At 53.7% G+C, this 24,241-nt stretch overlaps 1 protein-coding gene across 1 annotated transcript in view; it reads left to right on the forward strand.

Annotated features, from left to right (window-relative positions):
* Fhad1 (forkhead associated phosphopeptide binding domain 1) overlaps positions 1–24,241 on the forward strand; it is a 90,756-nt gene that overhangs the window by 23,235 nt on the left and 43,280 nt on the right. Inside the window, 8 exon segments of the mRNA XM_048349825.1 lie at positions 1,291–1,414; positions 2,548–2,678; positions 2,991–3,080; positions 4,574–4,678; positions 10,348–10,455; positions 12,448–12,531; positions 13,482–13,634; positions 15,267–15,462. Of these exon segments, the coding sequence (XP_048205782.1) occupies positions 1,291–1,414; positions 2,548–2,678; positions 2,991–3,080; positions 4,574–4,678; positions 10,348–10,455; positions 12,448–12,531; positions 13,482–13,634; positions 15,267–15,462 (991 nt within the window).

The following is a 24,241-nucleotide window of genomic DNA, read 5'->3' on the forward strand; positions in this document are numbered from 1 at the left end:
CTTCCGGCCTTTTTCCGAGTAGTTTATTGGAGATAAGAGTCTCACAGACTTTCCTGCCCAGGCTGGCTTTGGACTGTGATCCTCTGCTCTCAGCCTCCTGAGTAGCTAGGATGACCGGCGTGAGCCCCCACCCCAGAGTCACCCACCGTAACAGGAAGGCCCCTCCACACGGCCCGTGACAGTGCAAATTAGCAGCTGGCTTGGCCCCTTGGGCTCTCCCTCTTCCTGGGACTGCTAACTTCCTTAGGATCCCAATGCCCATAAAATTGCAATAACAGACACCTCGGTCGTTATGCCACTTAGAGACAACCTGGAGATTTATTTTGATAGTGAAATCATCCCGAGGTTTGCGAACTATGTTTCCCTGAAGTCTGAATCCTAAAGCTCCGAAAGCTGCTTTTGCGTGAGCTGTTTCGTATCTGTCACACACAGCACTTATACCTTGGGGGGGGGAGGGAATCCCCCCCCCAATCCCTTCTGTGAGTTTGTCTTCATGAAAATAGAGGCCCGGAGTGAGGAACTAGAAACATGTTTTTATTCTGAGTGTTTTCTATGGGAGAGTTGATTTCCTCTACCAAAAAGAAAGGTCAGGTTTGGGTTTTGTGTGTTTTTATTGTTGTTGTTTGTTTTTTTTTGCTTTGGGTTTGAGAGGTTTTCTTTTTGTTTTCTATTCGATATTTTCAAAGCACAAACATGCGAAATCGGGCCGGGAATATGGCCTAGTGGCAAGAGTGCTTGACTCTTATACATGAAGTCCTGGGTTCGATTCCCCAGCACCACATATACAGAAAATGGCCAGAAGTGGCACTGTGGCTCAAGTGGCAGAGTGCTAGCCTTGAGCAAAAGGAAGCCAGGGACAGTGCTCAGGCCCTGAGTTCAAGGCCCAGGACTGGCAAAAACAAAACAAAACAAACATGTGAAATCATAGCCTTGAGGAGGGGGTGGGGCAGAGTGGACTGTGCCCCCCACACAACGTTCACCCCCCTCCTCTGGCAAATCAGGTGCCTCAAGGGAAAAGAAAGCGTCCCCCGACCCCTAAGTCACGGAATCTAAGCTGCGTTGGCCATGAGATGAGCCACGCAGACTATGAAGCCTTGATGCTCCTGTGAATGCGAACCTAAAATAAGGACCACGGCCTGGGGTGGGGGCGGGGGACGAGGCCCGTGAGCGCCACCTTGTGGCCAGGAGCTAGGCCCGCGCCCTCAGCCCTGGCCCAGGCTCCCCTCCTCTCCACCACGCATAACCCGCGGCTAACTAACGGGGCTCCACCCGCACCGCCTCTTCCCTCAGATCAGCGCCCTTCAGAAAGGCTACAGCGAGGTGCTGTGCCACACCCTGTCAGAACGGAACTTGGAAATCACCTCCCTGAAGAACGAGGGGGAGAGCTTGAAGAGGAACAACGCCATCTCCTCAGGTGAGCGAGCGCTTGCGGGGCAGGGCTCCGCGGCTGTTACCCCGCCGCCCATTCCCCTGGCCCAGGCAGACATCGCCTATCGACTTCCGATCACCGCCTCCCAGGCACGCGGCCTGGCACACACGCCCAGGGCACTGCGTGCACTGAGGTGCGGCCCGTTGTCACGGTGGAATCCCGACGGTGCTGTCACTTGTCCCGCAGACCCGCTTGATGGACACTTACCAACAACGCAGACGCACACAGCCTTCCCGGAAAAGCGCCGTGTAGCGCATCTGGTGCCACGGCGTCGCTGTGCCGCCCTGCCCTCCCCTTGCATTGCGTGTTAGGGTAGCCCAGGCGTCCAGTGGAGAAAACAACAGACGCATGCGTCACCCGGCCCAGTTTCTGGGGTTCAGGAATGTGGGGTGACGCAGTCGCGACACAGGGGCTGCACCAGGTGGCAGTCAAGACGTTGGCCGGGGCCTGGCGCGTCCCCGGGGGCAGCTGAAGGTCCCCCACAGCCCCTCAGCACCCCAGCTTTTCCCTGCCCCTGCCTGACAGGCCCGCAGCCTCTTGCCTGTCCCAGCCTGGGACGTCCCCGCTCTATTCCCACAGGGTCAGCCTGGCTGTGGTGGCGGGGTGCGGCGGGGGGGGGGAGGGGAGCCTTGAATCCCAGGAGACAGGGACCCCAGGGAGTGTTTTGGAATCAGGCCCAGGCGCCCAGCTCTGTGTCACGGGAGGAGAAGATTTCTCCAAGGCCACCGAGCTCGCGGGTGGCAGAGATGGGGTTCACCCAGTGTGACTCCATTGCCCCCACCCGTAGCCTCCCAGACGCCCCCTCCCACCACAGGCCCCCCTCGGGTCCTTCCCGGTCCCCTCTCTACTGGGCTTTTGCTCCCCAGCCACGGTGTGGCTCTGGCCCACAGGGTCCCCCATCTTTATCCGGCCCTGGTAACAACCTCAGTGCCTCCGGAGTCTCCCCGAGACCTGCACCGGCACTCTCTGGGGCTGTTGTTTTCAGCCATGTTCCAGGGGTCCGCCGCCCACCCCGGTGACAGGCCCCCCCCGCCTCGAGCTGGGGGGTGGGGGGTGGGGGGGCGCCATGAGCGTGGCCGCCCTGACGGCCCGGTGACCCCAGCCTCTTGATGCTGCAGAGATGGTGACGTCGCTGCAGAAAGACGTGCTGGCGAAGAGCGAGCAGGTCCAGCAGCTGAAGGAGGAGGTGGACCAGCTGAAGAGCAAGAACAAGGAGAAGGACCAGCAGCTGGAGGCCCTGGGCTCCCGCGTGAGTGCGGGGGAGGAGCTTTGCTAGCAGCAGTGGGGCTTGAACTCAGGGCCTCAACGCTCTTGTGCAGTATTTCTCTCCCAGGTGGTGCTCGACCGCCTGAGCCACACCTTCACTTCCAGCTTTTCGCTGGTTAGTGGCAGAGCAGAGCCCCTGGTTCGTCTGGACTGTGAGACTCTCAGATCTCAGCCTCCCAGCCTGGCCTTTGGGATTGGGCTGTGCTGTGGGCATGGTTCAGCGGGAAAGGCCCCGGGGGCCCCGCCTTGAGGCGGTCAGTGTGGCGCCCTGAGCTTTGCCGGCCTTTGTCCACAGTGCACAGGACTGAAAGAAGAGTTAAAAAAGGAAGAAGCCCAGAAGGAGCAGCGGGAAGCCCAGGAGAAAGAGTTAAAGCTTTGCAAAAACGTGAGTGGAACTTCCCCCCTCCGTGGCTGGGCCCTCGGGGTTCCTCGTGGGAGCCTGGCCTGCCTGCCCCACGCCACGAGGCCCAGGGTGCTCTGGCGGGGCCCTCAGAATGCTTCCTGGCCGCCTGCAGCCCCGTCAGGAGGAGGAGGAGGACGTGGGGGGACCCTCTCCCAGGGTGCCCCGGGGACCCGGCTCCGTTTTCCTCAGGGGGTTGGCCCTGGGGCTGGGCAGGGCCAGGGCCTGGCACAGGGCCGGGCTGGTGGCCAGCTGGCTAGCGTGCACTTTTACAAACCCACTCTGGATGCGACCCTGGGCCTGCAGTGGCCCGAGAGTGCCCTCCTGTCACGTTTGATCGAAGCCAGAGGCGCCAGCACAGCTTCTTCCGAAGGCATTTTTATTTAAATGCATCAGTAATATCCTAATCACACAAAAAAAAGAAAGATGGGAAGAAATGTTTTGCCTTTGCCTCATGTGTTCCTCATTTATTTGGTTAGGTATTACTCTTTTTTGTGTGGGTACTGAGGTTTGAACTCAAGGCCTAGATGATACTGTCCCTTGGCTTTTTCACTCACAGCTGGTGCTCTACTCCTTGAGCCACAGCTCTACTTCTGGCCTTTTGCTGGCTCATTGGAGATGACTCTTCTTCCTGGGCTGGCCCTGAACTGTGACCCTCAGATCTCAGCCTCCGGAGTCGCTAGAGTAGCTAGGGTTACAGGCGTGAGCCACCAGTGCCCAGCTAGCGTTTGCCCTGTGTGGAAGACGGTCGTGAAAACAAGAGCAGTGGAAAAACGGGCGATTTGTTCAACGGATCTCCCCCCCTCCCCCCCCAGCCCTGTCCACCCTGCCCTCCACCCCCTGCACATCGAGAAAATTTACTTTGTGCCAGGACAGCTCCTCTCTGTCTCAAAGAGGAAAAAAAGACAACTCTAGGCTTCTAAATAAGTGGCCCTTATTTCAGTTCATCTCAAAAATCTACCCCCCCCCCAAAAAAAAGGATTCCATCAGTTTCTTAGGGTGTTTAATCCAAGATTTGTTCTGACTTTTGAAAGACATTTGTGTTCTTCACTGAGTCCTAGTGTTTCAGGCCTGTAATCCTAGCCACATGAGCTTGAGATCTGAGGATCACGGTTCAAGGCCAGTCCCCAAAGAAAAAAGCCTATGAGACTCTCATCTTTAACCACCAGAGAGCCAGAAGTGGAGCTTTGGCTCAAGTGATAGAGTACCACACTCCCACAAAGAAAAAGCTCAGGCCCTGAGTTCAAGTCCCAGTGAAAGAAGAAGAAGAGATGTCTGTTTTCCTTCCTCCGGTGTTGTTGGCGTCTTCCTGGGAGGCGAAGTCCGGTTCTCCTGTGCAGCTCTGGCCTCGAAGGTGCCGAGCGAGCTGGCAGCTGAGCCCCGGGATGGGGGGTTCAGGAGACCGTGACCTCCGGGTCCCCCAGGGGGCTCCGGCCGCCCCACTCAGGGGTTGACTTTTCCGGTGCAAACTCTTGCAGCAAATACAAGACATGGAGAAGGAAGTGAGGCGGCTGAGAGAGGAGCTGAAGAAGAGCGGTAGTGAACAGAGCGCCATCTCTAGGACCCTTCGGGAAAAGAGCAAGGTAGGCCGGGCTGCCCTCACAGCGCCCCGTGTGGCGGACGCTGGTATCACCAGCCTCGGGCGCGGAGTGCCTGGACTTGAACCGGCGGACTCCAGAGTCCCCGTGCTGGGCAGCGCAGCAGGGCACCTGTCACTTCACGTTAACCAAATAAAACAGTCCCAGCAGTGCCACGGCACACACGCTCCGTAGCTACCCATGGCCCGGGGAGCTGCCACGCTGGACAGCACAGGACACAGGCAGCCTGTCGCTTTAAACTCAGTGGACAACAGTGACGGCTTTGCCGATGTAACCAACTGAAGAGTGCCGACAGGTCAGATGTGTTTAAAAAATGAAAGAAAATTGTCAGTCCTGGGGCTTGAACTCGGGGCCTGGGCACTGTCCCTGAACCTCTCTGTGCTCAAGGCTAGTGCCCTACCACTCGAGCCACAGCGCCACTTCTGGCTTTTTCCGAGTAGTTTATGAGAGAGAAGAGTCTCAGGGACTTTCCTGGCTTTGAACTATGATCCTCTGCTCTCAGCCTCCTGAGTAGCTCGGGTGACTGGTAGGCGTGAGCCACCCGTGCCCGGCTTGTGCTTTTAAATTCTAAACTGAAGGTACACAAGGGTCCTGAGCAGGCTAGGGAGAACTATTCGCCCTCTGTGTGAACCGCCTGCTTTATCTGATGACCAGATGGCAGAGGGATTCTCTCGAGGAGCATTGTTCAAGAATGATCTACAAAACCCAAAATAACCGCCCAACATTTTTCTCCAGTTTTCACTTAGTGTAACTGTCAGAATGTCACTGTCAATTAAAACCATTAACGTTTCGTAAACGAAGGCCAGGTTGCAGTGGCTCTGCCTGTAATCCCAGCGATTTGGGATTAGGATTTCAAGCCAGTCCAGGCAAAAAGCTACCGAGTGAGACCTCGTCTCAATAAATACACCAGCAGGCTGGCACCTGGCTGTCATCCCAGCTACACAGGAGCTGTCGGTATAAGAATCATAGTCCAAGCCCAGAGTTCAGAGGCTTTGAGTTCAAGCCCCAGTACTGAAGAAGAGAAAAAAACACTTTGCAAGCTACAATACATACTAGGCAAGACCTGCCTAGCACATTGCATCTTGTCAGTAACTATTTAAACCTACAGAAGTTGAACAGACATAAGTAGGGTTAGCAAAAATAAAACTAACTAAAAAAAGCCAGATTGAGTTTTTAAAAAAACTAATGTTTATTGATAGAAGAATCAAATATCAAAAAAGAAAAGTTTAGATGTGATTAATCTAGGAGGTAATGGGCTTGACAGAAATGAAGGCATAAAATCCACCATGGCAGAGCTAAGACTGGCAAAAATCTGCTAGGAATCAGAAAAGGTTAACAGGCGACTCAAAGAATATTTATAAACTTTACCAAGAAAGGAAATGACCCAGGACTGACAAAGTGACTCAGGTGGTAGAGTGCCCACCTTGTGGACATGCATCCCCAAGTTCAATCCCCAGCCCTTTAAGGAGAGAGAGAGAGAGAGAGAGAGAGAGAGAGAGAGAGAGAGAGAGAGAGAGAGAGAGAGAGAGAGAGAGAGAGAGAGAGAACTGACCCACTGGCTTCATGAACGTCACCCTGCCAAGTACATACGTATTCAATGAAATGTATTTCCTTTGGGGTATATGTATTTCATTGAAATAGTTGTTGTGAATGTGGAATCAGACTGCTTTCTGGGCTATTATTTTTCCTCTAAACACAGCATTAGCTGCCTTCTACAACAATTAGGATGAAGCATTTTCATTATTACTCAGATAAGCATATTTTTTCAAGTCCCAGTATTAGTTTGTTTTTCCTTTTGGCTCATGGGTTGTTTCAAAGTGATTCCTAATTTCCAAATGCATGAAGACTTTCTGATTAACCTTTGGTTATTGAGTCCTACCGTATCACACTGAGGCCAGGGGACCACTTCTGTGTGGTTTCAGTCCTTTGATATTGAGATTTGCTTATGGCCAGCATGAGGTCATGTGTGTCCTTGAAAAGAATATTCATCTGATTGTCACAGGGGCAGTGTCATAGGTAGGGCCCCCAAGGACAAGTTTGCCAGTCGCGTTCAAAATGTAGGTTCCCTTATTCGCTTTCCTGTCTACATACTCTGTCAGTTATTGAGAATGACATGTTTCTTCAAAAAAATAATTTGACTGTGGAACTGTATGTTTTCTTATATTGCCAATTTTTGCTTTATGTGTTTTGAGGCTGTGCTACTAGGTGCACAGAGATTGACCATTGTAACACTCTCAATTGAAGTGCACTTCTCATCTCCACAGGTGGTCACATCTCGTAGTGTTCTGTCAAAAGTCCACTTGGTCATTAATATCGCTTCTTTGTCAACCACATGAACGTTCTTTTGACTACTTTTATAACTTAATTTCCCTGTTAATCCTTCTCTAGGGGGAGACAGAGCATGTAGTTCATGTAAAATCCATTTTGATGATCTTTGTCTTTTAGTCTCCTCGTGGATAATGTAATTGCTGGTGTTGTTGGGCTTAAATTGATCTTTTTGCTTCTTTTGCCAGTTGATGCTCCTTCCACATTCCTTTGAGCGAATAGGTTTTATCATTTCATTTTTTCCCCCTAAGTTAACTTGGAGATTGTTCACGTTTCACTCTTTTTTTATGAACAATGAAAAATAGCATTCATTCCTGACTTATCAAAATCCATTCTTGACCTGGGGCAGTTGACCTGGGGCAGCTGTGATCCTAGCTACTTAGGAGGCTGATATCAGGAGGATGACAGTCGGAGGCCAGCCCAGGCAGAAGAGTTCCCAGGACCCCTCTTGGCTGATATCTGGGGTCCTGAGCTGTGTGGAAGGCTGAGATTGGGAGGATTATGGTCCCGAACCAGTCCAGGTAGAAAAACTCCTTGAGACTCCATCTTAAAAGCAAGATACTGGACTTAGTTTCGAGCCTGGTACAGGTGGCTCACAGTCCAGGTGCATATCCAGTAGGAAGCCCGACCCTATCTCAAAAATAACCAGTACGAAAAAGGCTAGGGACAGGGCTCGGTGGTAGAGCACCTGCTTAGCAGTACTACCAAGAAAATGTCTATTGAGCTTCTTTTTTTTTCTTTTACTATTCTCCCAATGGCTGTTCTGAAAATTGTGGTGTGCATTTCAATTTACTAAAGCAGTGTTCACTAAGATCTTGGCCTCTTCCATGATGCCCCAATGACCTGGGACTCTCCACCCACACCCCACCCATGCACACAGGCTCAGAATTCCCCATACTTCTTTCCGTATTGAAGCCACAGGTCAAGAGGGCTGCTGTCTTCATGTAGCCTGGGTCTCTGTCCACCCACTAGATGAATGTCCCTGGCATCTCTCATCACCCACCGGGGATCATTTTCTTCTGCCTACAGAGCATCCTTCAGTGGGTTCCTTTAGTGTGGCTTTGCTGATGGTGAATTTCCATGTGTGCATGTGTGTGTGTGAGAGAGAGAGAGAGAGAAAGAGAGAGAACAAAAATGAATGTAAAGGTCTGTTGTTATCTGTCGGCTGTAAGGCTTGAACTCAGGGCCTGGGCGCTGTCCCTGAGCCTCATTGTACTCAAGGCTAGTGTTCTACCACTTGAGCCACAGCACAACTTCTGGTTTTCTGGTGGTTCATTGGAGGTAAGAGTCTCACAGACTTTCCTGGCCGGGCTGGCTTCAAACTGCCATCCTGAGATCTCAGCCTCCTGAGTGGTTAGGGTGACAGGCGTGGGCCACTGGCACCCAGCATGAAGGTGTGTTTTAACCTTCATTCTTGGACCTGTGTTTTGGCTAATAACTGAATTCTAACTGGCAAGCGCACTCTTTGGTGGTTATAGAGTGCCTGAGTTACATCAGGCCAGTGTCTCCCTGCCACCAGTGCTTCCGTCAGGAAGTCCGCTGTCAGCCTCGCTCCTCCACCGTCTTACAAATGTCTTTTTTTCAGGCTGCTTTTAAGATTTGCTCTTTCTTTGACTTCAAGCAATCTTATGGTGATTTTTAAGGGTGTGGATTCATTTTCATCTTTACTTAGAATTCATGTGGGCTCCTTGAATCTTTGTCTGGCCTTCCCCACCGCATACGGGCTTGAGCTGTGTCCCAGGGAGGCAGCCAGAGGTACTGAGGCCTTAGTACACGTCAGTATAGGACTCAGCTTGTGAGATGGTTAGAGAGCTGGGGACGCAGCTACAGGTTTGCCTGCCCTAGCACTGTGCCACACGTCTCTGTGATCTGCTTCTCAGCCGAGGCGGTAAGGGGTGGGGTGAGGGCTCGGCACCAGGTGGTCAGCAAAGGACAAAGCCTGGTCAGGATGCCGAGCTGGTCTGACTCGCCCCTGTGGCACAGCTGTTTACCCCAGGAAAACGCCAAAACTGGAAGTTAAGTACAACTTAAATTTCCTCCACAGTTTTATCTTTTAAGCTTTATTTTAAGATCTGGAGGCACAGCTCAAGTGGTAGAGCACCCACCTAGCAAGCCAGAGGCCTTGAGTTCAAAGCCCAGGGCTGTCAAAATGTACGCAAGGGTACATTAAAAACTAAATGAATAAGGGCTGGGAATATGGCATCGTGGTAGAGTGCTTGCCTAGCATGCATGAAGCCCTGGGTTCCATTCCTCAGCACCACACAAACAGAAAAAGCCGAAGGTGGTGCCGTGGCTCAAGAGGTAGAGTGCTACCCTTGAGCAAAAAAAAAGAGGCTCAGGGCCAATGCCCAGGCCCTAAGTTCAAGCCCCACAACCGACCAAAACCAACTAAATACATAAGTCATCGGAAGTCGGGCGCCGGTGGCTCACACCTGTAATCCTAGCTACTCAGGAGGCAATCTGAGGGTTGCAGTTCAAGGCCAGCCCATGCAGGAAAGTCTGTTAGACTCTTATCTCCAACGAGCCAGCAAAAAGCCAGAAGTGGATGAATAGCTCAAGTGGTAGAGTGCCAACCTTGGAGAGAAAAAGAAGCTAAGCAAGAGCTTAAAGCCCTGAATTCAAATGTGCAAGTGAACAAGAGGCTGCAGGGCCTAAGCATGGCCAGCAGGGGGCGGCATCGGACACTCTTCGTCTTACAGAGAGTTGCCCCACTGCTGCCCAAGCAAGTAGAAGGAACAGGCCAGTCCCCACCCCACCCTGCCCCAGTGCCCCCGGCTGCCCCCTCCCCATTTTAAACACCTTGCAATGTGCAGTTATTTACTACCCTGTGCTTAGCAGGTGTCCCAGAGTGGTTTTCAACTGCAAGAACACTCCATGTGGTGACCACAAATAATTTATCATAGTCTCCCCTGTAGTGCCACTTACCAAGTCTCCCCCACACCCCTGTGTGCAGACATTCCCACCCACCTTTCAGAGGTGACAGCCGCCCCAGCACCCCTGTGAGGTGCCAGCACCTCTCACCCGGTCTTCACCCCTGTGACGCTTGCATCCTGCGGGCATCCCACCAATCAGGGCCCTGTAAAGTGACTTCTCCTTGGGCCACGCTGCTCAGGAGGGCGGGGCTAAGCTGATGCCAACCACAGCCAGCCCTGGCCCCAGGGCCCGGACCTCTGCCCCAGGCACGGTGCCTCCCCGTGCAGCCCTGCCACTGGCCCCCAACTCCCTGTACCCCTCGGGGACCCCCACACAGCCATTCTCCCTCCAGAGCTGTCCCCAGAGTGCATTCGGAATGCTGTAGCAGCAAGTGAATGCTTTCATCGTCCTTGCAGGTGGAAGAGAAACTTCAGGAAGATTCCAGAAAGAAATTGCTTCAACTGCAAGAACTGGGGAACCGAGAGGGCCTCATTAAAACCAATTTGGAGAGGGCAGTAGGTCAGGTAGGCGCCCCGCGGGCCCCCGGGGGTGTCCTGCCACCGGACGCCAGTGGGGTCGCGGAGGAGCAAAGGAAGAGGGGCCTGCTGGGCCCGGGCCAGGCTTTCCTCCTCCAGGAGGCCCCGGCCCACCCTAAGCTTCCATTTAAGACTCAGCCAGGGTGGCCAGGAAGGGCGGCAAAGCTTCACCAGAGCTTCAGAGGAGGGGCGGGCGGATGGGAGATGAGTCCAGACAGCGTTGCTCCTCAAGGCTTCTCCTGGCCACTCCAGCCCTCAGGATGCAGAGCACGTGTGTGTGCGTGCATGTGTGTGTGCACGTGCATGTGTACATGCGTGTGTGTGTATGAGTACTTTTTTTTCTGAGGGAAGAGTTCGCCATGCCACTCCTCAGATTTTCAAAAGAGCCACTAGAACCACAGTTGAGGGCTGGAGGCAAAGCTCCAGTGATAGCACCTGCCATGCAAGTACAAAGGCCCTGAGTTCAAATCCCAGCATTTATTTTTTAAAAAAAAGAGAGGAAGAAGCAGAGTCCTTCAAGGACCCTTCCGCTCCTTGGCTGCCATCCAGGCCTTAGCCAGGCCTCGTCCTGGCTCACATTCCTGGGGCACACACAAGCTAAACAGTGACGTGCGAGCAGCCAACCAGGGGTGAGAGCCCCTTCAACAGACCCCAGCACTGCCCCCTCCTCCTGCCCCGCGGTACAGAGCCTCACTGCCCCCCGGCTCCCGCCCAGGCTGCCCCTCACCTTTCTGCCTCTGCACCCTCCACACACACACATCTGATTTGAGGACATGATAGATTTCTTCTGAGCCCCAAGATCCTTATTACAGCCCCCAGAGGAGTCCGGGGCTCCTCCCGCATCAACACAGGACAGCAAGGAGGAGCTCTGCCTCTGACTCCCAGGGCCTCCACACCCAGAGCCTCCCCTCCACCTGCCCCAGGAACTCAGGAACCCCCCTTCCCAGCATCATCCCATTCCCAGCGAGCAACACTGCCCCTCCCGCTCTGGGCAGCTGTTCCTGTGGGGGCTTCTGGGGACAAGGAGGCTGGCATCACATTCGGGGGCCCCTCCACAACCACTGTGCACCCCAGGCACACCCTGGGCCCCAGGGCCAGAGGGCAGAGCGAGGAGACATCATGTCACGGGGCCTGCCAGCCAGCTGACCTCAGAGGTAGCCATGGGACCATCACCATTGCCACACTTGGCTTCCTGGAGCCCCTATGTGCCGTGAACTCCAGGGTCTGGGACCCCTTGGCTTTCACATGGACTCAGTAGCCTTTGGGTGCCTCTGGACTCTGTAGCCTTTACTGACCACATCTTTCCAGTAGAGCACGGATACGGGCTGCAGGCAGCTGCATCGCAAACCCCAGAGACAGTAAGCAGGCTTCTTTTCCACTGCCTTTCGATAGAGCCCAGCCCCTCCTCTGGATATGTGGTTGTATAAACCCTCCTGTGCACCCTCCCCCCAGAGGTTCCATTCACACATGAGACACTGCTGCAGGAGCTGAAGCCCGGACCCCTTGCCTTGGGACGCATCCCTGTCTGCCCCCCTGCAGACTCCAGGGAGGCAGAGGGAGCTCCATGGGTCATCTCGGGGACACTTAGGGCAGAAGGCGGGGACAGCCCAGGGACACACTTCTCTCCAGGGCTCCCCGGCTGATGAGAGCCGCCATGTGCATTTCTCAGTCTGGTGCTGACTTAGCAATTAGCGGATAGACTTCCCACTGGAAAATTGGCAGCAGTGACACTATTGAAAACCTGAGGACCGCGTGCCTGGCCCAGCCCAGCGGGCCTGCCTGGGCGAATGGAAAGCCAACTGCTTTCTTTCCTACCATGGCCAGGAACTTTCTATGCCCTCTCCATCACACCAGGTGGCTGTTCATGCGTGCAGACCCTCCCAAGGGCCTTTCCTGCACCCTAAGATGGGCGTGTCACCTCCAGCCTGGCCTCGACCCCAGGGGCCCCCACTGACCCGTGGCTCCCTCTTTGTGCCGCAGCTGGAGCACTTCCGAAGCCAGGTCATCAAAGCCACCTTCGGGCGCACAAAGCCGTTCCAGGACAAGCCCGTCACCGACCAGCAGGTTCGCGAGACTCCCTTGCCTCCCGCTCCAGCCTGCCAGACCCCAGGAGCATATGCTTCTGTTTGTGTTGCTTGCTCATATGTTTTCACACTGTTGCCACACCATAAAGATTTGTTTTGATTGGATGGGATTTCCTGGTTTTGGAAGTAAAAAGCCAATGGAACTGGCATGAAGCCTTCTTGTGGAAATCCATTTTGGCCATCAGGCTCCATTGCTGGTCACTGTGCACACAGGCACGCACGCACACATGCACACACAATGCTGAAGTTCCACTGGCCTTGTGAGCTAAGGGGTAGCCTCATCTTAGCCCATGGATTCTGGTCCCTTCCTTCCAGAGAGGAAGGAGAAAACACTGGGCACTGGTGGCTCACACCTGTAATCCTAGCCCCTCAGGAGGCTGAGATCCGAGGAGTACGATTCGAAGCCAGCTTGGCCAGGAAAGTCCCTGAGACTCCATCTCCAGTTAACCAGCAAAAAGCCAAAAGTGAGGCCTTGGCTCCGGTGGCAGAGCGCCAGCCTTGAGCACAAGAGCTCAGGGACAGCATTGAGTTCGAGCCCCAGTACCAACACAAAACAGACCAAAGTAAAACACACACGCACACACAGATGCACGTGCGCACGCATGCACACGGGTGTTCTTGCCTGGGGGAGGAAAATCTGACCTGCTTACATACCCAGAGCATTGGAGGCTGTGTCATGAGTCCCTGCTGTGAATACAGAAAGATCTGGAACAAACTGAGAGCAACAATAGAGGCCTTTGACGCCTAGGAATCACCTCTAATCCTGGGCCACATTGTGTCCTGGTGACAGAAGCAAGCTTCCCTTGTCTGCTGGGGCTTTCCTCACCCTGTGCTGAGCTAGACACGTGCCTGTCAGCCCTCCAATCCCTGTGAATGGGAGCACTGTGCAGTGAGCACCTCTCTCTCTCTCTCTCTCTCCCTTCTCCCCAGCTGATCGAGAAGATCATGCAGATCACTGAGGACAGCCTCAGCTTCCAGCAGAGAAAGTGGAGCCTACAAAAGGAGACACCACTCAGCAGCGCTAAGCAGGAAGAGACCGTGGAGGGCATCGAGAGGCTGAGGTCCCTGCTGGACAGCTGCCAGGTGCCCCCTTCCACTCCAGTCTGTACCGAGGAGGCGGGAGGTCATCCCAGTGGCTAGAGCAGGCTGGCACAAGCAATTCTGCTTTTTATTTTGCTGGAGAACAGAGAGGCCTCAGAAGGCCTCCAGGTGAAGTGAAAGAAAGATGCCTGAGCCTTCACATCCGGGGGGGGGGGGGGAGTGGGGAGGGGATGTGCTCAGCCAACTGCATATCAAAAATATTCAGGGAAAAAACATATGCAAACCAGGCATCTGAGGCTCATGCCTGTAATCCTAGCTACTCGGGAGGCTGAGATCTGGAGGATGGTAGCTTGAAGCCAGACCAGGCAGAGGAAAAGTCAGTGAAATTCCATCTCCAATTAACCAGCAAAAATCAAGGCTGGAGGTATGGCTCAAGTAGTAGAGCACCAGCCATGAGCACACAAGCTAAGAGAGATTACAAGGCTTTGAGTTCAAGCCCCAGTACTGGAACATACAAAAATAATCATTTATCCTTAATGAACAAATACCTACGTATACCAACTTCCTTTTCTTTAGTTTCTCAGTTCATTTGTTTTATGCTGTGCTAGGGATCGAACCTAGGGCCTTTCATGTTGTAGGCTAGTCTCTACCACTGAGCTACACTACCGGCCTGAGACTCTTTTGATCATTATTCCCTCCACAGTGCAGTATAACAACTATTAACATACCATTTGCATTGTGATAGGTACTGTAAACCATCTAGAGGTGACGTGAAGTTTACAAGAGGATGGTTTTAGGGAGGTTGCCAGTACTGGGGATTGAACTCAAGGCCTCCTGCTTGCTAGGCAGGTGCTTCACCACTGAGCCACGCCCCCAGCCCTGCAGGAAGACGTCATATGCAAATACTAATGATTGACAGAATGACATGCAAAGACTACATCATTTCCCATAAGGGAACTGAGGACCCTAAGATTTGGCATCTTTAGGGGAGGGCTACTGACTTTGAGAACCCCCAAAATTAAAAAAAAAAAAAAACAATATTTAAATACACCTGTCATGTGCTTTCTAGAAAAGCTGAAGGGCCGTTTCTGCTTGCCGTCTGCATCTCTTTTTTGGCCCACTCACAGAGGCTGTTTGCTTCTTTACCCCTTGACCAAGGAGGAACCGACGCCCCCAGATGCATGCGTGTCCCCCTTCCCTCCCCCCGCCCCAGCGGTGGGAGCAGGCAGCCGCTTCTGCTTTCCCAGGAGACCAGCAGCAACTATTTGGGAGTTGGCGCAAACGCCAGCTCGTCAGCGCCCTTTCACAACCTCAGGAAACCACACTTGGTGGCCGGCTTGTGCGCCGATCTCGGGGCAAGCGTGACAGCTAGAAATAGCCAGATCTGCTTCTCATGGCTGCCAGCCAGACTGTGTGATTTGATTTGGGGATGGCACAGGCCTAAGAGGGCGGTCTCTCTGCTCATCAGAAGTCCAAATCGGCATGTGAAAAAGTGAAAGCCCCACCCCCACCCCCAAGAAACCCCAAACCACTCAAAACGTAGCCATCTCAGGGGCCACTGACGCGGGGGCGCCGCGTGCCCAGGGGCTGGGTTGGAGCTCTGTTCCCTGCAGGCCGCTGCTGGCTCCATGTCTACCCACGGTGCGGGCTCCTCACGGTCTTGTCCGTTTTCAGGCCTGCATGAAACGGTCTTGCTGTAGCAGCGACCTGCGGCGGGAGCTGGACCTGCTCCGGCGCCTGGACGTGAGGCCGCCCGTGTCCGCTCTCCAGAGAGTCAGCCTGGACGTGGTGAGCCTCTCCGTGTCCTGGGTGGAGGAGGTGGAGAAGCTGCTCGGTGACGTCGGCATCCAGCTCTCCGACTCTGACAAAGGTGACCGGGGCTTTCCCGCTCCTAGGCGTGTGCCTGACTCTTCCGGTGTCGCGGTGAATCCTCCCGGGTGGGACGTCTGTTCAGAAGGCTTCGTGTGTCTGTGGCTGAGCATTCCCTTCTTCAATCCACGCCCGCTTGGGTGGGAAAGTGGTTTTCCTTAAAAACAAAGACACACACAGTGCAGGTGTGATGGTGCACACCTGTAATCCCAGCTACTCGGGAGGTGGAGGTAGGAGGAGCCAATTCTAAGATCTTGATGTTAGCACAAGACCTGATCTAAGAAGCAAATTAAGAAAAAAAATGCGAGGGAACTGGGGGTGTAGCTCAAGTGGTAGAATCTAGAAAGCATGAAGACCTGAGGTTCACTCCCCAGGACCACAAAGAAGTGGGCCATGAGTAACAAGCAAATGAAAGATGACAGAGGCAACAAGAACGTTACATCCCAATTAGGCTAGCTCCTGTCTTAGCAATAACGGCTGTGACATTGGGTAATGGGGCATTTTCCTGTGCAAAGAGCCGTGGGATTCCAGGCTTGCCGTTTACTTCACTGTACCTCAGTTTCCTCGCCTCTGAAGTGGGCTTTCTAAGGATGTCACCCCCTCTTAGGTTAGTAGGGAGATTTAAAATATATGGATGGCCAGGTGCCAGTGGCCCATGACTATAATCCTAGCTACTCAGGAGGCTGAGATCTGAGGATCTTGGTTCAAAGCCAGCCCGGGCAGAAAAGTCCATGAGATTCTTATCTCTAGTGAACCAGCAAAAAGTCAGAAGTGGCACTGTGGCTCAAGGGGTAGAGCTCCAGCCTTGAGCAAAAAGAGCTCAGGAACAGTTCCCAGGCCCTGAGTTCAAGTCCCGGGATGGGGACAAAAAAAGAAAAAAAGAAATGAGAGTGAGGCAGGCTGGCGAGGTCGGCAGGCTGCGCTGTGAGGTCGGAGCTGCCCGACCTGGAAGAGGCTCTGCTCTGTCCCACCAGCAGCAAGGTAGCCCTGAAAGGGCTCAAGGGAGGACCGGGTGGCGCGGGTGTGCATGCAATGGCGTGCGTTCATCTTGGCCACACGTGGGAAGCACACGGGAAGGTGGCCAGCCTCAAGCACAACAGAGTCCAGGCTGGCATTAAGGGGCCATGGGAGCGGCAGTGGGGATGGCGTTGGAGAAGGTTCTGGGGCTGCTGAGGGAGGTGAACCGCCCTCTGCAGTGGAATAGGTTAGGGTTACAAGGGAAGCTGCGGAGGGAGAGTGGCTTACATCGCTTCTAGGTTTCTGGCATATGTAAAATGGTGGAAGTGATGCCCTCACTGAAGCCCAGAGTCAGGCCCAGGTGTGAGGGAAAGATGAGCGTGAGGTGCCGGGGAGACATCCAGGATGAGAGGCCTGGGAAGCCACTGCCACCTGGATGCTTTGTCTGGAGACAGACGATCGCAGTGTGTCCAGTGCCAGGAGAGCAGTGCACACCAGGGGCTCTACCGATGTTGGTGTGATGGATGGATAGATGGATTGTGGTTGGGTGGAGGAATTGATGGATGGTGGCTAGATGGATGGACAGGTGGATAGATGAATGGGTAGACAGATAAATGGGTAGATGGTGGGTAAGTGGGTGGATAGATGGTGGGTTGGTGAGTGGATAAACAGATGGAAGGATGGGTGGATGGATGGATGGATGGATGGGTGGTGAGTTGGTGAATGGATGGACACATGGAAGGATGAGTGAATGGATACATGATGGGTTGGTGAATGGATGGACAGATGGAAGGATGGGTGGATAGATGAATGGTGGATAGGTATATGGACGGATGGTAGATGGGTGGTAGATGGGTGAATGGATGGACACATGGAAGAATGGGTGAATGGAACGATGGGTGGGCCAATAGATAGATGGGTGGATGGTTGGAAGGATGGATGGTGGATGGGTGGGTGGTGGGTGGGTAGATGGAAGAACAGGTAGATGAGTGGATGGATGGATGGTTGGGTGGATGGATGGATGGATGGGTGAACAGATAATAGATGGATGGTGGGTGGGTAGATGGTGAATAGAGAGATGGATGGTTGGAAGGACAGATGGTGGGTGGGTGGGCAGGATGGGTGGATGAATGGATGTAGGATTGGATGGATGGATGAATGGATGGATGGATGAACAGATAATGGTTGATGGTGGATGGACAGATATATGGATGGTTGGAAGGATGGATGGTGGATGAGTAGACAGGATGGGTGGGTGGATGGATGGATGGACGGACGGACGGACTAATGGCTGGGTGACTGGCTAGGTGGGCGGATGAATAGAATCACAGATGTGCATGATACCACTGAGGACGAAAGCATTTGTTCACCTGAGGAAATCCACACCTTGGAGATTGCCGCCCCGCCCTGGGAAGCCGTCCCCCAGCCAGCGGCGTGCCCGGGACACGGGCTATGGCCGTGGGACTGGCGGGTCGTGTGTACACACCATGCGTCAGCACCCCGCCGGGGGTATGTCCAGCGTGATCCAGCAGGTGGGACAGAGTCCTTCAGAATTACACAGACGGAAAGGAGCTGGATTGCTGGCAAGTGCCTGGAAGAGAGGCCGGGAAGGGCCGGGGCGGGCGGAGGAGAGGCGGTGAACCCCACCAGCGGCTGCCAGTCACGGCTGCTGCGACCCTGGCAGGCACCGGCTGGCACATGTGCCACATTCTCATCGTTCTGACTGGATCCCTCAGGAGGGAGACCCTCACTGAGCGGCGTCAGCCGCTCCCCCCGAGCGCCAGGCCGGCCACTGGTGGCAGCGTCTGCGACCCAGCCAGACGTCACTGTGAGGATCGTGTCTGTCACAGCAGCAGTGGCAGAAGGTCTGGAGAAGGACGGTGCGCACACAGCAGTTCTCAGCCCTGCCGGGCTTCTCCCCCAACTTCAGAGCCACAGACCTGAGCAACACCAAACTAGTCTCTGCAGAGTCTCACCTTGGTCTGCACAAGTGGGGCGCTCCTTGCCTCCTGCACCCCCAACCGGCACCTCCTGGAACGTTCTGTGACACACTGTTGGTAAAGCCATTGTCAAGTGGCTTCTGTGATTTAATCCCCGCTCCCAAGACGCAGGGAGAGAAGGGGGAGTAAGAACAGGAAGATCTGCGCGCAGTCCGCCCATCATCCACTCGGCAGTCGGAGACATGGACCTCACCCAGCCGGACACCAAAGGCGGTGGGTGAGCTAGAATGTTCCCCACATTCTCTACTACTGTGCCTGGTCCCGCCACAGGGCCATCTGTACCAGGAGGAGGTGGAGGAAGAGAGAGTGATGATGATGATGGTGGTGGTGATGGTGATGATAGTGATAGTGATGATGGTGGTGGTGATGGTGATGATAGTGATAGTGATGATGGCGATGGCGGTGGTGATGGTGATGGTGATGGTGGTGGTGATGGTGATGGTGGTGATGGTGATGGTGATGATGGTGATGGTAATGATAGTGATGGTGATAGTGATGGTGATGATGGTGATAGTGGTGATAGTGATGGTGGTGATGGGGATGATGATGATAATGATGGTGGTGGTGGTGGTGATGGTGATGATGGTGATGGTGGTGATGGTGGTGATGATGGGATGTGATGGTGATGGTGGTGATGGTGGTGATGATGGTGGTGGTGAGGAGGACAGTGGAGGTGAACGCAGGCATCCTTCACTCCTGAGCACATAGCTTCAGTGCACCACACCCAGCGTGCCGCATGCTTGGCCTCAGTTCCTCCTCACACCTGCTCTGTGAGCTGGACTCCTTCCCCTCGTGGCACAAGTGAGGACATGGAAGGGGCTCCGGGGCACCTCGCTTTCCCCCTCCTCACCCCCCACGAATGCTCCGTGCCCACTGCTGCGAAGGGGCGGGCAGAGCTGAGTCGTGCGGCTACTCCTCGGTGCCCAGCCCTGTGTGAGGTGCCTCATTCCTGAGCACGGAGCGCTGTGCTAGGAGCTTCATTCCTGAGTACTTAGCTCTGTGCTAGTGCTTCATTCTTGGGTACTTAGCTCTGTGTTAGTGCTTCATTCTTGAGTACTTAGCTCTGTGTTAGTGCTTCATTCTTGAGTACTTAGCTCTGTGTTAGTGCTTCATTCTTGAGTACTTAGCTCTGTGCTAGTGCTTCATTCTTGGGTACTTAGCTCTGTGTTAGTGCTTCATTCTTGAGTACTTAGCTCTGTGCTAGTGCTTCATTCTTGGGTACTTAGCTCTGTGTTAGTGCTTCATTCTTGAGTACTTAGCTCTGTGTTAGTGCTTCATTCTTGAGTACTTAGCTCTGTGTTATTGCTTCATTCTTGAGTACTTAGCTCTGTGCTAGTGCTTCATTCTTGAGTACTTAGCTCTGTGTTAGTGCTTCATTCTTGAGTACTTAGCTCTGTGTTAGTGCTTCATTCTTGAGTACTTAGCTCTGTGTTAGTGCTTCATTCTTGAGTACTTAGCTCTGTGTTAGTGCTTCATTCTTGAGTACTTAGCTCTGTGCTAGTGCTTCATTCTTGGGTACTTAGCTCTGTGTTAGTGCCTCATTCCTGAGCACGGAGCGCTGTGCTAGGAGCTTCATTCTTGAGTACTTAGCTCTGTGCTAGTGCTTCATTCTTGAGTACTTAGCTCTGTGCTAGTTCTTCATTCTTGGGTATTTAGCTCTGTGTTAGTGCTTCATTCTTGGGTACTTAGCTCTGTGTTAGTGCTTCATTCTTGAGTACTTAGCTCTGTGTTAGTGCTTCATTCTTGAGTACTTAGCTCTGTGTTAGTGCTTCATTCTTGAGTACTTAGCTCTGTGTTAGTGCTTCATTCTTGAGTACTTAGCTCTGTGCTAGTGCTTCATTCTTGGGTACTTAGCTCTGTGTTAGTGCCTCATTCCTGAGCACGGAGCGCTGTGCTAGGAGCTTCATTCTTGAGTACTTAGCTCTGTGCTAGTGCTTCATTCTTGAGTACTTAGCTCTGTGCTAGTTCTTCATTCTTGGGTACTTAGCTCTGTGTTAGTGCTTCATTCTTGGGTACTTAGCTCTGTGTTAGTGCTTCATTCTTGAGTACTTAGCTCTGTGTTAGTGCTTCATTCTTGAGTACTTAGCTCTGTGCTAGTTCTTCATTCTTGAGTACTTAGCTCTGTGTTAGTGCTTCATTCTTGGGTACTTAGCTCTGTGCTAGTTCTTCATTCTTGAGTACTTAGCTCTGTGTTAGTGCTTCATTCTTGGGTACTTAGCTCTGTGTTAGTGCTTCATTCTTGAGTACTTAGCTCTGTGCTAGTGCTTCATTCTTGGGTACTTAGCTCTGTGTTAGTGCTTCATTCTTGGGTACTTAGCTCTGTGTTAGTGCTTCATTCTTGAGTACTTAGCTCTGTGCTAGTTCTTCATTCTTGGGTACTTAGCTCTGTGTTAGTGCTTCATTCTTGGGTACTTAGCTCTGTGTTAGTGTGTCGGGACCTGGACGATCCCTTTCTCCCCAATTTCCCGGGGAAAATGCTTGAACCCCAAAATCTATGAACGAGCACTCGGCCTTGCCTTCTGCCGGCAGAAGGCCAAGGCGTATTCTCGTGGACTTGCGCTAAGTTGAGGAAAGGTTGCTGAAGCCTCCCCTCCCCCCAGCCCCCTCACATGTTACCAGGAGTGCAGGGCGGGGAGGGGGGGGAAGAAGGCACCAGGGAAACGCCGCGATGGTGGGATGCGTCTCAGCCCTCAGAGGGCAGGCCAGAGAAATTTATTACGATGACAAAGGCGGAAGGGGAAGGACTTGGGGTGACTGACTGATTGGCTGACTGGGCTGCCCCTCAAGTGGTGTCATGGAACTTCCTTTGTGGGCTGGACAACCCTATCATGGTGGCATGCACATGTTCGCCTCCCGAGGGGCGGGGGGCTTCTTTTCTGGTTGAGACTGGAAGGTGGGAGGGGCTCCCTCCCACACTGTCCCAGGACTGGGGGAAGGGCAGCGTCTTGCTCTTGGCACCCTTCCTCCATCAAGGCCAAAACAGTCCCCAACATCTCCCCCTTTCTGTTTTTTCAATGAGCAGGGGATGCTGTAAACACATGGCATATGTGGGCATAAGGCAAATGCTGACATAAGATCTGTGGGGCCCCTTCCACAAAACTGGGGTGAGGGGTAGGTAAGGGTCCATCCGTCTGGCTTTGTCCAGAAGTCGGAATCCTCAGCTGGTTTCTGCCAAGTGCAGGAAGGTGCAGACATCAGCCCTCTTTTGGTGGTGAAGTAGAAGTAGGCTGAAACTCTGGCATTCCCGGCAGTTCACAGTAGCTGATAACTCAAACATAAGTGATTAGTAAAACATTCTTTTATATAAACAGTGAAGCCAACGTGCTAAACCTTTGCGCTTACTTTTAAAAAACTTTTTTATCATAAAACATTGGGGTTGAGTGTCAATACCCTCAACTCCTATCTTCTTTCCAACGGGACTCCCCAAGTCTAGCAGCAGGGGGAGAGGAAAGGAAGAAGCACGGTGCAAAATTCCTTTAGTTTTTGTGTGACGCTGTGGGCACTATCGCCACGGCAAAACATTGCGCCATAAGACGCTCAAGAAAGAATCTAGAAAGCAAACAAGGAAAGGAAGCTTGGTTGCCTCCTACCGTATGCAGTCCTACTTTCCATATTTCCATGGAAGAGCAGAAGTCCAACATGGTCCTCCTTTTCCTGGAGAGAACAAGAAGAAAACATGCTTCATTCTTGGGTACTTAGCTCTGTGTTAGTGCTTCATTCCTAGGTACTTAGATCTGTGTTCAGTGCTTCTTTCCTGGGTACTTGGCTCTCTGTTAGGTGCTTCATTCCTAGGTACTTAGCTCTGTGTCAGGTGCTTCATTCCCACTACTTAGCTCTGTGCCAGGTGCTTCATTCTTGGGTACTTAGCTCTGTGTTAGTACTTCATTCCTGGGTACTTAGCTCTGTGCCAGGTGCTTCATTCCCGAGTACTTAGCTCTGTGTCAGGTGCTTGTGTCCCCAGCACCCACTGAGGCAGGTCCCTGTGCTCCCTGTATTTCCCGGGAGGGAAGTGGGACTCGGTGTCGAGGGCTGTGGGCTGGCAGGGTCGCAACCCAGGCCGAGATCTTCCTGAGGCCCAGCGGGCGCCTGGTCCGCCCGCCTCCCGCAGCGTGACAGGCCCAGAGCCGGGCTTGTCCCCGGGGTTTTGTTCCGGGTGGAGCTGCCTCTCCCGGCCGATGGCCATCCCCACGCGTCTGTGACAGAAGGCCCGGGATGGGGTTCCACAAAGAAAACCTCATTTTGCTCTTAGAGCTGGAAGCCCAGCTTGAGGCGCTGGCCTGGCAGGTGGGGAGGCCCCACCCGCGTCTCGAGAGACCCGTGGGGCCATGCGAGGCCCGTCTCTTCCCGCTATACCCCCACCACGGCCATTGTGGGGCCCCCTGTCCCCGTGACCTCATCCCACCCAGAACTACCCCCCCACCCCAAACACCAACAGCTGGTGGCGGCGGGTGAGGTTTCCGGCCGAGTTTGAGCAGGGGAAACTGAGGCCACCGCACAAATCTCCCCTTGGGCTGGAGGTTCTGGGTTCGAGCTTTGAAACCCGCGGGCCAGCGCTTGTGCAGGGCCCTGGCTCCCTCGCGCACGTCCTCTCCCGTCCCGCGGGAGGAGTAGCTGGGCCGCGCCCTAGTGTGAGAAGCTATGGACGGTGTGTTAGACGCGAATACGCCCACCCAGTCCCCTTACGTTTAAACAGCGGACTCGGGATGCCAGGCGCATCGGGGAAAACTTCACGGAAATCCGGTTTATTCAGTGAAAAGCAGCCGCATTTATAGCAGTAATGGCGGCAGGAAGGGGCGGGATTTGGAGTGGCTCGCTAGGCGCGGCGATAGGCTGATAGGAGCTGTCCATCCAAGAGTGACGTCCTAGGACCTCCCCCATGGGCTAACGTCACATCCCACAGGACCGCCCCCCGGGTGGGTCCGTCGCCATCTTGGCCTTCACCATCCGTCCGTGGGGCGGGAGCCGGAAGCCCTTCCTAGAGTTGTGCGGTGGGCCTCGCATCCCAGCTCCCAGGGGCGGCTCTGGGACTCGACCCCAGTCCTTCTCTGACCAGAGGCCCCCTGCCTCTGAGAAGAGGACCCTGGACGAGAACACGTGCGGGGCAAGTGAGTGTGTCATCCTGAGACAAGTCCCCGGGGAGCCCCGCCAGCCTGGATATCACAGGAGCACTCGAGGGGGGCCCCTGGGCATCGCCCGGGGCGTGCTGCTGACGGTGGGACAGGCCTCGGGGCTGCTGGAAGCATCTGGGGGCAGCCTTGGATGTCTGTCAGCTGCCCACCAACCTGTGATGCTGGCCAAGGAAACAGCGCTTTCTCTGCAAGCTCCAGATGTGCCTGGAAGACTTTGTGCAAGACCTCACTCACGGGTAAACGGTCCGTTCTCAACTCTCCAAGACACACGCATCTTCAAATGCAAAAAAAAGAAAAAGGAAAGAAAGCTGTCATGCAGCATGCAGAACCCGTTCCCATGTCTGCTTTTTAAAAGCATTAGTATCTGACTAAAAGAAAAGATCTGAAGAAAAAGATGCTAGACTTTGGCACTGGGAAGGTGGCTTAGTGGTAGAGGGCTCACCTAGCACTCATGAAGCCCTGGGTTCGATTCCTCAGCACCACATACACAGAAAAAGCTGGAAGGGGCGCTGTGGCTCAAGTGGTAGAGTGCTAGCCTTGAGCGAAGAAGCTCAGAGACAGAGCCCAGGCCCTGAGTTCAAGCCCCAGGAGTGGCAAAAAAAAAAAAAAGAAAAGAAAAGAAACTAGACTCTGGAGAGCATTGTCCTTGCAGGGTGAATGTATAAGAACTTCTCTTCATGGGTCAACAACTCTT

The sequence above is a fragment of the Perognathus longimembris genome, chromosome 7, assembly GCF_023159225.1.
Source record: "Perognathus longimembris pacificus isolate PPM17 chromosome 7, ASM2315922v1, whole genome shotgun sequence".
Classification (NCBI taxonomy): domain Eukaryota; kingdom Metazoa; phylum Chordata; class Mammalia; order Rodentia; family Heteromyidae; genus Perognathus; species Perognathus longimembris.